Genomic DNA, 16,344 nt, shown 5'->3' on the forward strand with positions numbered 1-16,344 from the left:
ACTGCCCTCTGGGAAATTAGGGATGGGTAATAAATGCTGACCAAGCCAGCGACACCCACATCCCGTGAATGAATTTTTAAAAACAAGACAAATTCACATTTAGACATATACAGCCTCACGGGGAATCCTCTCTGACCTCACTAACACAAGACAAACAAATCACTCACAAAGGAATGTAAACCACACTACATCTGTCAGAAACCATCAATATGAGGCACTCCAGTCACAAATAAAGCAAAATATCTGATTCTCCCAAAGGGGATGATTGATGTATTCTTTGCCTGCCTTGTGGCCAGACCAATTAGAAATACAACCCATGGCATTGCAGAGCATTTGATCCAATTTTCAGATAATTCTCTGTGTCAATCAAAATGAAGTATTCCGAGGCAGCTTCAGCATCTTGTAGGTACATTTAAGCATAATAAGAAGTAACCGGGCAATTCTCACAATGCTTTGAAGTTTAATCATATCAAGGGAAAGTTTGGATTAGGCTGAAAACAGGCACACGGTTGGATGCATGAACAATCCTCATTAGACCGTAGCAGTGTCATCAACGCACGATCTTGGTGCTGCTTGCTAATTTAAATGATAGTGGGGTGCAGCCCAGCACAAAGTACATTGCTGTTTGGCTGTACACCTCAGCAGAGAGTTCCAATTGGAAAAGGATTCACAACTTTTAAAGCTAGCATTTGGTAGGTAAAGGCAGAATGCACTCGGGCTATAGCAGGTGCCAGGTACAGTTAAAGAAGAACCACTGAGTGGAAAGAAGAGGGAGAATAGTTTAAAAAATCCAAAGCATGCTCCAACATTCTCAAAGGCATTCGTGCAGGAGGTGGACCATAGGAGAAAAGACCTCTTCCCTCAGGCAGCTGGGATGTTGCCCGGACTGACATGACAAGGCAACAGGAACAGAAAACCATCCCAGTTCATGGCAGCAGTCTAGCTTCAAGAATTTCAATTGCCCTTTTGCTGTTGCGAGTGTTCTTGACATTATATTCAGTCTGCTCCTGGGCAAAGTGGTCAGAGGTGGAAACATGTTAGCAAACCAGGCTAATACATTATTATTGCAATTTCCCAGGTCCATCCACCTTTACTACCACCTGCATAGGTCTGGTTAAAATCCTAAGTATAAACAAGGAAAAGTCCTATAGATCTCATCTTGCTATTCATCATGCTCATATGTTGAATGACATCTTCCTGTAAAGCACTGTAAGATATTATTTTAAATTAAAGGAGCTTAATAAACGTACTTTGTTGAAGGAAAAATTTAGGAAAATTAAATTACCTGCAATTAATATGGCTGGCTAAAGATGGACAAACTCCTGAGATTGGATTTTATGTTAAGAGTGCCATTTCTAAATTTTAATTTAATGTGTTTTTGGCAATATTTGGAGAGATGTTAACAAAGTTATTTGTCTTACACACATCAAGAGAAGTGTAACAATGCCAAACTTCCAATGATCTCAACAACTTGTGCCACAAGAAGGAAGTGTACGGATTGGTTGGCAAGTCAACTCTGATTGACCAAGATGTTGCTATGGTGAAAGCAGTGGGGAACAGTAAGCTCCTCAAGTTCTTGGGTAATTCAAAACTGTTTGCAGAGAACTGTATATGAATATACGTCACTTCTAGCAAATGTAAATAATATACATTTGAGTTTGACTGATTATCTTGAATTGGTAGCAGTTAGCATATGAATGATTGTTCAAGAAGTGCTGTTAAATCAGCAAAATCACATCTAAAAGTAGTTGCTTTGCTTTGGGTTCTACAAGTACAGTCTGGCTGAATACACTATGCACTCTGCCTATTATGAGCAACTGAAGGTTCACGCTATCAACCAATCCTTAAGACATATGGCCTACATACGCAGCATTGCACCGAAACTGAAATTCATAAATACCAATTGTGTGGTAGGCAGAACTTCTTTTTGAACTAACAAAACGCACATTTACGTGATTCACTGTGCATAGTTACATTTTGCAACATAACCCATCAATAGAACAGGTGTCCAAAGACAGATTTATAGGTCAAATCTACTGAACAAGTACAGGAAAAAGTAAGAATTACCAGTCCATGAAAACTGAAGGACAGGACCTTTTTTTATGTTTATTTTATATGTGGTGAACAAAAATGGAGAGAGGCATACCAGAATGAATACAGAAAAAGAAGAGAATAAAGGCAATGTGAGAAGGAATATTCAATGTGAAGTATAAAGTAAGCATAAGGCAGGAAGAAAGAAAGTCTCAAGAGAACATGAAGAATGAAAGTATAAAGAAAGCAATCAAGAAAAGAAGATAAGTGAACAGTATGGAAATTTATTTTATGGCTACATTCGCTCAGAACTAGAGTCCAAATAGTGATGGAATCAATGTTGTTTACCTAGAGGTCACACTGATCTAAAGAGTTGTAATTATGCATGGCTGTTTAAAGGGCAATGAAGAAAACTTTTGCACTTATGTGCCATAGTAAGCAGGATATGACAGTGGAATGCATAGATTTGAAATATACACAGTGGCTGACTGCTGTTTATAAAGCTTCGACTTTTATCTTATTCTACAGGGCATTTCAGTGAAGTTGTAGTAGAAAAAATGATTCCAACATTCTGTCTTCTGCACAGTTGGAGCAGTGTAAAAAACAAAATGTCATGTGGCACAGATAGAAATATTTCATCTAAATCATCATAATCAATGTTGACGGATGGTAAAGTTGTGAACAAGGCTGGTACTGAAGAATTCTTGGTAAAGACCACCATGTCATAACAAGCACATGCAGTTACATCACACTAACCCGAACATGAGGCTAAAGCCTCGTACAACATCATGGTTAAGGAATTGATGCAGAATCTTTTTATTTTGCAGACCTCAGTAGACATACATAGTATCTTGGCATCCAGTTAAAACTGCATAATACCAGCAAACAATTGCATAACCATGATTTAGAAAGTTGGCAGAAGCCCACTCATACATCAAAAGCAAGGAGGCATCATTAACACACTGACAGATTATTTTTAAAATGCTGTATCTGCAGGATATGAATTTCAAAGCACATTTCACACTGCATGGTAGGTGGCTTTAACACAAACTGCCAAGTATTTATTTTATTCTAGGATATGTATTTATTGATCGATATTGCTCCCATGCCCCACTGTATTCTTGTTCTATATATTAGAGTGGGGTAATGGAGTGATATGTTCTCGGAAAAGAAATCATACAAACGTCTCTTCAAATCCCTTAACACCAATTTGTTAAAGTACCAACAGGGCTCTGTTAGGGTGTTGTACACAAGGACTGAATTCCCCTAATACTTAGGTTGTATAATTTCTCCCCTAGTTATTCATCTCTGAGTTCTCAATTCTCAACTACAAAGCTTCTGATCTTTAACTCATCATTACATCTCAAATGCTATTGATTTACTATTTGTTTCTTTAATTATTTTCTCCACCTCCTCTCATACCCTTTGGCCTCTTTTGATAAAGAGGAGCTCCCAGCATCTGGCAGTCGACAGATTCTGCATCAAACTCAACCCCTACAGAACCAAGAGTAACAGACACAGCATTGCAGTGCTAACTCACCATAGAGAGTGATGGATAACAAATCCAAAAGATAGAATCATCACATCCTACCACTAAGCCATACCAATTACTAATATTTCTAGAAAGCTATAAAAGACCATTAAGGTCTTCAGTTCATTTATATATTTATTTTCTTTTAGTTTAGAAAATAAAATGAATGATTGGAATGGTTACATTGATATAACTTTTTTTTTCCAAAGAAGGAGGCAGTTATATGGTTAAATCATTTGTAAACAGCTACAAATGAATTATGTGAATATATATCCATTTAAATTACTGAAGGTGGCAAGACAATTTGAGAGGGCAGTTAACAAAACATATCGCATCATAACGCTTTGTTAACACTACACTTTTTCTCATTAATTTTTAGCCTCCCACTTCCAAACTCGCCAAACAAGCTACACATTGGGAAAACTTGACAAGGAACCTCAAGTGGCCACCTGCTGGATTCAGCTCACCCACTTACCCCAAACTACCTCCATGTTGGGAACCAAACAACAATACCTCAGGGCAGGCTCCATGAGCACCAGCCACGTGCAATTCACCTCCATCGATTTTGGCATCCAACATGTACCAGTCTCTAAGATCATTCATGGCACATCTCTGATCCACTTCAAGATGCTACTGCAATTCAACGCTGCACATTCAGGTTACACCGACAACTATCACTATTCCAACAAGGACACTTTACATTCAGGGCATGTACCCAGTTCACAGACTGGACCAGGCAATTTCTCCAGACTCTTCACTCATTGTCACAGCACTTGCTCACTTTGAGCTTAACTGGATGCTCACAGCATATTTGCCTTGCACTTTGCCTCCTTAGCGAGAGATACCAGGCTCATAATACTGTTACGTTGCTGTGTTGTTTAGCGCAAACAACAGGAAGCTTGTCACACTTGTCATCAGGCCTCATATGAAGGGGAATAGCATTTGGACAGGGGTCCCAGCACATTAAATCAAGGGGAGCCTCCAATATCAGTTCAGGTCCTTTTTGAGACGTTCAGAGCGAGAACTCCTTCTCATAATGGTTGAGGAGCTGAAGGACAGGCAGTAAAACCCCTGTCCGGACTCTTTCTGTCCTATTGTGGGCTGTTTTCTTCATGGAATGAGAGAGAGGTAGGTATTGCAGGAAATGAAAGCGGGTGGCACAACTATTACTGTCGGTGCAGGTTGCGAAGTGTCCTAAGCAAGTAAGTAGGCATCACAGAGGGCATGCAGGTTTGTGCTGTTGAGAGCTGGGGATGGTGACATGAGTTGAGAAGATGATATGCAACATTGAGAGTGGTTGAGCTTGAGCCAAGGTGGGTACAGTAGCAGAGATAGAATGAGGGTGAGATATTGGAGAGAAAATGGTGTCACTTACAATGGCAGAAAGGAGAAGGTCTCTGATCTTCCCCTATGGTGCTACACATTCCTCCAGAGACTGCACTGACCCAGGTGGCAACCTCAGATCAAGCTGGCATGGTCTGGTGTTTTGGCCTCCACTGCTGGTCCTGGGGGAAGAGGAGGCCCTGTGTCACACCACCCCCTCCAGCAGGACCTCCAGGTCCTGCCAGCAAAGATGGCCACCAATTTGTCTCTATCTGCCATGTCCAAATGTCAGGGACCATGCATGGCAGCTCTGGACTGACTGTGCTCATCAGGGTGCATAGTGGCCTTTTAAAGATGGTGCGAGTGCAAGGGATGCCAGTGAATTCAGAGACACCCAGTGAGTTGATGAGTTGTTATGGAGACAGCATATAGTAAAATGGGGCTGTAATCGGACGTGAGAAACGCCATCGGTGTGTGATATGTAATTAATGTGGCAAGTTTCTTAAGAAAAGGGCGAGTGAACTCAAAAGGTCTCGTAGTGATGAACACTCCAAAAAAACCCAATACAGCTTGTAATCGGCCAAACAAACATCAGATTCAACATGTTATGATCAATTTATATAGAGCAAGGTGGCTTAGTAGTTAGCATTGCTGCTTCACAGCGCCAGGGACCTCAGGGTTCGATTCCAGCCTTCAGTGACTGCCTGTGTGGATTTTTCACATTCTTTCTGTGTCTGCATGGGTTTCCTCTGTGGTTTCTTTCCACATTCCAAAGACTTACAATTTAGATGGATTGGCGATGTTAAATTGCCCATAGTGTCCAAGTGTGGGTCAGATAGATTAGCCATGGGAAATGCAAGGTTACAGGGATAGGGGAGGGTCTGGGTGAGATGCTTTTTGGAGGGTTGGAATGGACTCAATGGGCCAAATGGCTTGCTTCCACACTGTATGGGTTCTATGATTCAATGAACACTGGTTCAGTCTCCATTTGAATAGTGCATAGTGTTCTGGGCACAACATTTTAAGAAAGATCAGAAGACATTGGAAGGGCTGCAGGAAAGGTTCAGAAGATTGGTCCCAAAGATGAGGAACTTCACCTATGTAGGAGAGATTGGAGATGTTCAAACTGTTTGCTTTGGATAAGAAGTTGAGAGGAAATTTCATACAGTTGTTTCAAAATCACGAAGGAATTGGACAGCTTAGAGGGGGAGAAACTGTGCCTGTTGTTAGAAGGATCGTGAGCAAGAGGGCACAGCTTTAAGGTAATTGCCAAACAAAGCAATGGTGACATGACAGTAAAAAAACATTTTTTTCACACAATGAGTGCCAGGATCTGGAAGGCACAACATAAGTTTCGGTTAACAAAAGTTATATTGAGCCATGCAAGAAAGAATTGGGTTGTCCTTTAAAAAAAACAATGTGTAAGGTGGAGGGAGAAGGAAGGGGGTGGCACTAGCTAAGTTCCTCCAGTGGAGATCATATACATATGTAATGGGCCAAATGGCCTCTTCCTATGATTTAATAATTCTGTGATTGTCTTTTTTTTGTGCTTGTAAAAGTTGTCTTTTTTTCCTTTTATATCCTAACTTCATACTCCCTGTTAGCCCTTTGAACTTCTTGTCTCACTAATGTATTCCTCGTGATTTTCTTTATTGCTATTACCTGTAGGATTGTTTTTCATGTTTCAGTCAGATGGATTACAGTCTTTATTTCCCCAATGTTCTCTTAACCAACATCAGTTATTTGCCTCAATTCATTTGCTAGAATTAAATCAATGTTTCTTTCACTGTTGACCTAACAATATTATGATCCAAGAACAGCCTTTGCAGCATTTTTATCCATATTTGTTTATCTTAAAAGACAGTTCTTATCTTAAGACAGTTTAAAATTACCAAATATGTCTCTTGCTTTTGCATACCTCTCAAGCATTCCTACAAATTATTTGCTAAGTTTCATTGATTTCCAGCCCATTATACGCACAAAACACTACTACATCCCTTCAAGTCTGTAGCCCAGTTTTAGTTTGGTAACAGGGAGGTCAGCGGTTATAGCGGCAGAAACATAGTTCTCCCTGTCTTCACAAAGCACTTCCAGCTAGTAATATCAAAATAGGAGCAGGAGTATTCAATACAATTATAGTGTTCATAGCTGCTAATAATCTTCATCTTAACTTCTGGATTTCCCTTTGTAGGAGTGCAATGACATTACTATGGCACCTCACTAGGAATCTCAGAATTTTTATGATGCAGAATGCCAATTGGTCCACCATGTCCACAAAAGCTCTGTGAGCACTTTGAGAGAATGCCAAGTCCCTGGCTTTCCCCATTGCCCTGCATGTCGTTTCTATTTAAATAATCATTCAATGCTGGGTTGAATGACTCAGTTGAACTTGACTCCATCACACTTCCAGGCAGCACATTCCAAACTCTGACCACTCACTGTGTGAGAAAGATTTCTCTCACCTCGTATTTGCTTCTTTTGCAAAGTAATTTAAAATTTTGCCTTCTGATTCCCGAACCTTTCAATATGAGGAACTGTTTCTTCCAATCTATTTTGTCAAGATCCTTCATGATTTTGAAAATGTCTATCAAATCTCCCCTCAGCCTTCCCATCTGGAAAGAAAACTGTCCCAACCTCTCCATTCTATGCAAATAATTGAAGTTTCTCGTCCCAGGAATCATCCTTGTAAACCTCTCCTGCACACTCACCCATGCATTCACATCCTTCACACAGAATGGTGCCCAAAGCCGTACAAAATACTCCAGCTAAAATCTAACTTGCGTCCTACATTGGTTCAGCATAATTTACCTGCTCTTGTACATTATGCTACCACTAATGGAGCTTATAATACTGTATGCTTTACTAACAGCTCTCTCTACCAGTCCTGCCAACTTTAATGACATGTGTACATACACCTAAATTTCTCTGCTCCTGCACTGTTTGGAATAACATCTTTTATTTTACTAAAACTGAAAAAACTGTAGATGCTGTAAATCAGAAACAAAAGCAGAAATTGCTGGAAAAGCTCAGCAGGTCAGGCAGCATCTGTGGAGAGAAATCAGAGTTAACATTTTGGGTCAAATGACTCTTTTTTTGAAGTCCAGTTTTTTTTTGTAATTTTGTAATTCTCCATCCTCTGCACCATCCCCAAAGCTAGGGAAGTTTGAAAAATTATTGTCAATGTGACTATGAATTCCACTTCCTTCAATATGCTTAGTTGATCTCATTCAGTCCTGGGTCCTTTTCAACTTTAAGTACCAATAGTTTATCCAAAATCTCCTCATCAGTTTTTAAAAAACCTTCTTGTGATCGCTTTTTCTTTTCTGTCACATTACCTACAAAGCAGATTCTGTCCAAGTCAAAGAAAGCTGCAAAGTATTCATGTGATATCTCAGCTAAGCCTCTTGCCTCCATGTGTAAATTCCCTTTTTAGTCCTTAATTGGCGTTACTCCTATATTTACCACTCTTTAACTGCTGATTTCCTTATAGAAGGTTTTGGGGTTTCCCTTTATGTTAGCTGCCCAACATTTTCTCAGAATCCTTCTTTGCCTCTCCTATTGGTTTTTCACCTCCCATTTGTGTTCAGTTGTTTTTTTAACTATATTTGTTCTCTAACATGTGTCGTAAGCACACTTTTATTTCTGGAATTTCATTTCCATCTCCACTGACATCAACAGAAATCTGGATTTTTCTGTTATACCTTTCACTTTTGACAGAACATACCTTGACTCTACCAAAACCACCTCTTCTTTAAAGAATGCCATTGTTCAGTTACTATTTTATCAACTAACCTCTGATTCCAGTCTACTCAGTCAAACTCCATTCTGGGGCAAGCGATGACCACTCTCTCCAGTTGATTATTCACTTTCTTGATTTTCCAATGTTGTCCCTTATGATACAATGATCACTGTCCCCAATATGTTCCCTCGCTGTCACTAGGTCTACCTGGTCCATCCCATTCCCAACAACCAGCTGTCTCTTTTCTTCTTGAATTTGGCCCCGCACTGCCACAGGAAACTTTCCTGAACACAATCTCGGAACATCTGACTTTTGCATTACTGCTAATCCAGTCGATACATGAGTTATTAAAACTACTCTGTGGTATTTGTGCATCCCTGTAATTTAGTTGCAGATTTGTTCGTCTAAACCCTTTCCACTAACTGGTGGTCTGTTACACCAAGCATTGTAACTGCATCCTTCTTATTCCTTAGCTCTCGCTGAATCAATTCCGTCCTCAAATTTCTGAAAAGGTCCTCTTTCTCCAGTTCTGCAAAGATCTCCTTAACCCAAATGCCAACTCTTTTTCTTCCCTGAACACCTTGTTACCAGAAATATTTAACACCCAGAACTGCCCTTCCTTGAGCTAAGGCACAGTTATTGCCACATCATAATCCCAAAGCAACCTGTTCCTTTCGCTCCCTTTTTTTTAATATATTAACTATACCCATCGCACTCATTTACATACAGTGTAAACCTGATCTGGAATTCATTATTTTCTCCCCTACTTTGAATCCACATATTAACTTACTATTCTAGTATTGTCTACATCTCCCAGCATTTTGGTAATATCTTTTAATATTCTCTGCTGGTTCCCACATCACTGATGAGTTAGTTTAAACCCTTTCCATATCCTCACAAGCTAAATATCTGGCAAGGAACCCAGTCCTGCTCTTTCCGGATGCAACCTGTCAAATTTGTACAGTGTCATCTCCCTCAGAACCAGATGCAGTATCCCAAGAATCTAAAGCCGTCCCTCTTACACCATCTATCCAGCAACATGTTCATCTGATTAATCTTCTGATTTCTGTAGTCATTGGCACATAGCATTGGGAGTCATTTGGGATCACTACTTTATAAATCCTACTTGTACATTTTCTACCTAGCTCCCCAATTTCCAGTTGCAGGACTATATCCCCCTTCCTACCTATATTGTGGACAACGACTTCTAGCTGTTTGTCTTCTCTGAAAGAATTTCCTATAATTGCTCTGTGACATCCTTGATTCTTGCAACAGGGAGGCAACACACCATCTTGAAGTCAAGTTGATTGTCACAGAAATGCCTATCTATTTCCCTAACTGAACAGTAGTACCTTGTCAGTGTTGCCTTTCCACTTATTTCCCTCCCTTCCTGTACAGATGAACCACTGGTGGCACCATAGGCTTGGCTGTTCTTGCACTCCTCTAAGGATCCATTGTCCTCGCCAAAATCCAGAACAGAATGAGCATGATCTCTGTGGGTTCCTGCATTACCTGTCTGTTTCTCTTGGACTGCCTAGTGCTCAACCATTCTCCATCTGCTTGCTTTCTCCTAAATTGGAGTGTCACCTCCTCTCAAAAGTGCTATTAACATAGTTCTCTGCCTCTCAGTTGCACCTCGTCACTGCTTGATGTCTGAAACCCTTGAGCTCAAGCTTGTGCAACCCTTGCTATTTTGTATACATTGGCTGGTTTTAGGTCAAGAGAAGTGTCTACATCTCCCCAACTGCCACAGGTCAGACATTCTGCTTAGCTGAGCTGGCTTGTCATACCTTAACTTATACTTTTCAGTTACTTTAACTTTAGTTACTTCATCTATTTTAACTTCACTCTCCTGACTAGTCATTAGTAGAAAGCAGAAATTCTTCACCCTTACTTACAAAGCAGCTTCCTCTCCTGTGCCTATAAATTATTTCTGTCACTGTGTTAATTCAGAAATATACATTGTTCAAAATTACTGGAGTTGTGACATAGTCTCTAACAGTGGCTGCTTAAACAACCATTCAATTCACAATTTTCTTGTGATGTCATTAAGACTTTTTTCTCGCCTCTCCTCACATTGTTTTATATGTTGTCTGCATTCTCTGCTGTTCCTTTAGGTGCTGGTGACTATTTTAGAGTTGTTCTCTCTTTCTCTTTTAGGTGCCTCTGACTGTCTGTGAGTCCTCCTTGCTTTCACACTCAATCATGAATCTTGAGGTCTGGCTGTTCTACATTCTCTTCCAAAATAGTTTGCACTGATTCTGTGTCACAATATGCCTCACCCTCAGTGCCACAGCATATGGAATTCACAACCCACAGGAAATTAGTCAACGGCTAACTTCACAGCCTGTATCCTCCAGAAGGGATAAATCTGTTGCAACCAAGTAATCATTAAGTGTTTGTTATTCCATCACAAAATTTACCAAGAGTTTCAGCTACGTTGTAAATATTTTTATTTACTATACAAAACAAAGCTCTATTGGAATGTTTGCATTAGCCACAGTTTATTTGCATTTTTGAAAACTTCTAAATATTGGCCTGTGTTGTATTTTGAGACTTTAACCTACTTTAATCTGATTACATTTTATTTCAAGCATCAACATCATTTCACAATCGCCATAAGGCAACAAAACATAGGAACAGAACTAGGCCACTAGGCCATTCAACCCATCAGGTCTACTGCACCATTTAATGGGATCATGGCTGGCCTGACAATCCTCAATTCCACTTTCCTGCCTTTTCCTCATAACACTTGATCGCCTTACTGATTAAAAATCTGTCTATCTCAACCTTGAATATGCACAATAATCAGCCTCAAAAGCGCTCTGTGGTAAAGAATTCCACAGACTCACTACCATCAGAAGTTTTTAAAAAATCCTCATCGCTCTCTTAAATGAATGACTCTTTACTCCAAGATTATGCCCTCTGCTCCTAGACTCTCCCACAAGGGAAACAATTTCTTCGTATCTACCCTATCAAGTCACCCAACAATCTTATCCATTACAATATGATCTCTTCTTATTCTTCTAAATTCCAATGAGTACAGGCCCAATCTATTCAACCTCTCTTCATATGAAAATCCCTTCAAACCTGGAATCAACCTGGTGAACCTTTTCTGGACTGCTTTCAATGCCAATATTTCCTATTGAAGGACAAAAACTCTTCACGGTATTCCAGCCATAGTCTGACTAAAGCCTAAGCTTAGCAAGATCTTTCTATTTTTAAACTATCTTCCCTTTGAAGTAAAGGTCAACATTACATTTGCCTTCCATTTTACCTGCTGAATTTATATGCCAGCTTTTTGTGATTTATATACGGGGACTCCCAAATCCCTCTGTCCTACAGCTTTCTGCAGTCTTTCTCCATTTATGTAACATCCAGCTGCTCAATTCTTCCTGTTAAATGCATAATTTCACATTTTCCCACATTACATTCCATCTGCCAAATATTTTCCACAGATTTAACTGGTCTATATCCCTCTGTAAAGTCTGTCATTCTAACCACTTGCCTTCTCAACAATTTTTGTGTCATTCACAAACTTGGTTATAGTACATTCACTTTCTTCATCCAACCATTAATCTATATTCTAAATAGTTGTGGCCTCTGCTATGATCTCTGTGGCATTCCACTAGTAACAGGTCGTCATCCCAGTCAATTGTGTGTCTTTTATTCGTTAGCCAATTCTCTATCCATATTAATTTGAAACATCATGGGCTCTTATTAAATAGCCTAATCAAACTCTTTATGAAAACCCAAATAGGTTACATCTACAACTTCTCCTACATCTATCCTCTTGCTATCTCCTTAAAGAATTTGAATAATTTTGTCAGGTACAATTTCCCCTTCATGCTGACTCTGCTTGACCATTTATGCATTTCTTAAAGTTCTGCTATTACATCATTTATAATACTCCAATATTTCCCCATCAACAAATGTAAAGTTAACTGGCATAATCAAGCATTTTTGACTCCTTCCCTTTTTGATTAAAGATGTTACATTTGACAGTTTCCAATCCCTCTTCAATTTTTCCAGAATGTAAGGCTTCTTGCAAGATTTCAACCAGAGCATCCACACTCTCTGTGACTACTCCCCTTAATACCATAGGGTATAGTGCATCAGCTCCATGGAACTTATTGAACTTTAGCACCATTAGTTTCCCTCGCACTTTGTACAGTGATAGTTACTGTATTGTTTTCCTCTCCTCATGTTGCCTTTTGGTTATTTATTAATTTTGGAATGCTACTGATGCAAAGTATCTAGTTAATACCTTTCCCATTTCCTGGATTCCCCATTGTTATTTCCCCATCCTCATTCTCTCAGGGACCTATGTTAACTTTGGCCTCTTCCATTTTATATATTTAAGGATGTTTTTACTGTTTGGCTTTGTATTAACCATGGTTAGCATGACACCTTCCTAGGATCCTACTTTCTCACTAGGATATACTTTTGTTGTGAGTATGACCTACTTTCTTAAAATGTTTGCTGTTGTTCCACAACTGTTTTTTTCTGCTAAACTCCTCTCCTTATTCATTCTAGACAGCTCTGCCCTCATTCCTTTATAATTACCCTTATTTAAGCTGTGCCCAGTTGTTTCCCACCTAGATTACTCCCTCTTAAAACTGAATGTTAAATTCTACCATGTAATGAACATAGAACATAGAACATAGAACATTACAGCGCAGTACAGGCCCTTCGGCCCTCGATGTTGCGCCGACCTGTGAAACCAATCTGAAGCCCATCTAACCTAAACTATTCCATTATCATCCATATGTTTATCCAATGACCATTTAAATGCCCTTAAAGTGGGCGAGTCTACTATTTTTGCAGGCAGGGCATTCCACGCCCTTACTACTCTCTGAGTAAAGAACCTACCTCTGACATCTGTCTTATATCTATCACCACTCAATTTAAAGCTATGTCCCCTCGTGCTAGCCATCACCATCCGAGGAAAAAGGCTCCCACTGTCCACCCTATCTAATCCTCTGATCATCTTGTATGTCTCTATCAAGTCACCTCTTAACCTTCTTCTCTCTAACGAAAACAGCCTCAAAACCCTCAGCCTTTCCTCATAAGACCTTCCCTCCATACCAGGCAACATCCTGGTAAATCTCCTCTGCACCCTTTCCAATGCTTCCACATCCTTCCTATAATGCGGTGACCAGAACTGTACGCAATACACCAAGTGCGGCCGCACCAGAGTTTTGTACAGCTGCAACATGACCTCATGGCTCCGAAACTCAATCCCTCTACCAATAAAACCTAACATACTGTACGCCTTCTTAACAACGCTATCAACCTGGGTGGCAACTTTCAGTGATCTATGCACATGGACACCGAGATCTTTCTGCTCATCCACACTACCAAGAATCTTACCATTAGCCCAGTACTCTGTATTCCTGTTACTCCTTCCAAAGTGAATCACCTCACACTTTTCCGCATTAAACTCCATTTGCCACCTCTCAGCCCAGCTCTGCAGCTTATCTATGTCCCTCTGTAACCTGCAACATCCTTCCGCACTATCCACAACTCCACCGACTTTGGTGTCATCTGCAAATTTACTAACCCATCCTTCTACGCCCTCATCCAGGTCATTTATAAAAATGACAAACAGCAGTGGCCCCAAAACAGATCCTTGAGGTACACCACTAGTATACATCTCAATCATTTCCCCCCTCAGTCTACAACAAAAACAGAAGTTGCTAGAAAAGCTCAGCAGGTCTGGCAGCGTCTGTGAAGAAAATAAATCAGAGATAACGTTTCGGGTCCAATGACCCTTCCTCAGTCTATTCTGCTCTAAATAAACTAACATGATTACTGTTTCCTCAGGGATCTTTTACTCTAAGGTCATTCATTAAACCTGCCTCATTACAGATCAAAAACTGCCTGATCCCAAGTTGAATCTATAACATATTGTGCCAGGAAACTGTCCTGGCTCCACTCCACGAATTCATCCTTTGCCAATCTGCTTATCCCAATCGACATGAAGATTAAAGTCACCCATGATTACATAACTGACTTTGTTACATGCTTTCATTATCTCCTGATATATTCTCTGTTCCACGGTATGGATAGTATTAGAGGCCTATATATAACTCCTCCCAGTGTCTTCACCTCCTTTTTATTTCTTACCTCCACCCATGTTGGTTCTACATCTACTGATCAAGGTCATTTGTTGTTATCATACTTAGTCCATGCCAGACCAAGAATACCCACCACCCTTTCCTTCTTGTCTGTCCTTCCAAAAAGTCACAACAATCTAATGTTAATCAAATTTTATGAATGAACTTACCTAGTGGGAATTAGGATACAGTCAATAGGTGGTGGCTTTGTTTTCGGAATGGCATAGAGAGGATACCTGTCACCATGGCGAATCATAACATGTACTGATAGCAATTTATAGTCCGAGGGTGCATGGCCTAAGGAGATAGGAATAAGTAATCTATTAATATAATAAATTTTTTAAGTATAAAACATTTCTTCACAATAAAGAATGAATATATATATATATATATATAAATTCATTGGCAAATATTTCAAGGCTCTAAAACAGAAATTAATGCAAATAGAATCAAACAAATTCTACCACAAAACTAGCACATTATCACCACCACTGGTCACGGCCTGCCTTTTAAGTAGAAGACTCATACACTCCTGTATAAACCAGGAGACCAGTGTAGTCCTCCCCTCCCTTCAGCCTTCTGCAGGGACTGTTCTCTCTGGAACACCCTGGTCCACTCCAAACACTCCCACACTCCTCCACAGCACCTTCTCATGCAATCGCAGAAGGTGCAATGCCAGCCCGCTTACTTCCTCCTTCCTCATGTGCGGTTTATCTGCATGTCACTCAATCTACTCTACCATATTCGCTGCTCACATTGTAGACTCTTCGTGGGGAGACAAAATGCAGGGTGTTCCACAAAATGGTCACCCAGACTAAGTTCTGTCTATAAAAATGACCTCGAGCTTCCAGTTGCCTGCCTTTTCAATACGGGACAGTGGGGTGACATGGTGGCTCAGCGGTTCGCGCTGCTGCCTCACAGCGCCAGGAACCTGGATTCGATTCCACCCTCGGATGACTGTCTATGTGAAGTTTGCACATTCCACCCGTGTCTGCGTGGGTTTCCTCCGGGTGATCCGGTTTCCTCCCACAGTCCAAAGATGTGCAGGCTAGGTGGATTGGCCATGTTAAATTGCCCATAGTGTTCAGGGATGTGTAGATTAGGTGAGTTAAGGGAATTGGTCTGGGTGAGATGCTCTGAGGGTTGGTGTGCACTTGTTGGGCCAAAGGGCCTATTTCCACACTGTAGGGATTCTATGATGATCTATGATTAACACCACCATGTTCCTTCACCAACATCTCTGTTTCGGGCCTGCTGCAATGTTTCAGTGCAAGCTGGAAGAGCAGCAATTTAATTTCTGCTTGGGGTTCCTGCAGCCTCCTGCAGACTCAGTACAGAACATCTCTTTTGATGTCCTTTACCCAGCCTCATACCCCAGGCCCTGTCATGACATGGGGTGGTTTCTGCACAACCAATCCATTTTCACTTACTTACAGTCTCCACTGTCAGTTTTCCTCCTTCCCTGGCTTACTGTTATCCATCCCTTCATCTGTCAAACTGCCTTTCTCTCTGTCTCTGGGCTGAATCTCTATCTGTTTAGTTTTTCTTCCCAGTTTTCAGAATATATACCACCTTTTCCCAGCTACTATCAATTCTGAGGT

General features: G+C 40.4%; 1 protein-coding gene across 1 annotated transcript in view; it reads right to left on the minus strand.

Annotated features, from left to right (window-relative positions):
• The window catches only part of pxylp1 (2-phosphoxylose phosphatase 1), a 152,425-nt gene that overhangs the window by 16,396 nt on the left and 119,685 nt on the right, over positions 1–16,344 (minus strand). Inside the window, exon 4 of the mRNA XM_048604806.1 lies at positions 14,914–15,040. Coding sequence (XP_048460763.1) covers positions 14,914–15,040 — 127 coding nt within the window. The remainder of the gene's footprint in view (positions 1–14,913; positions 15,041–16,344) is intronic.

This window comes from Rhincodon typus, chromosome 13 (assembly GCF_021869965.1).
Source record: "Rhincodon typus isolate 14 chromosome 13, sRhiTyp1.1, whole genome shotgun sequence".
NCBI classification, from domain to species: Eukaryota; Metazoa; Chordata; class Chondrichthyes; order Orectolobiformes; family Rhincodontidae; genus Rhincodon; species Rhincodon typus.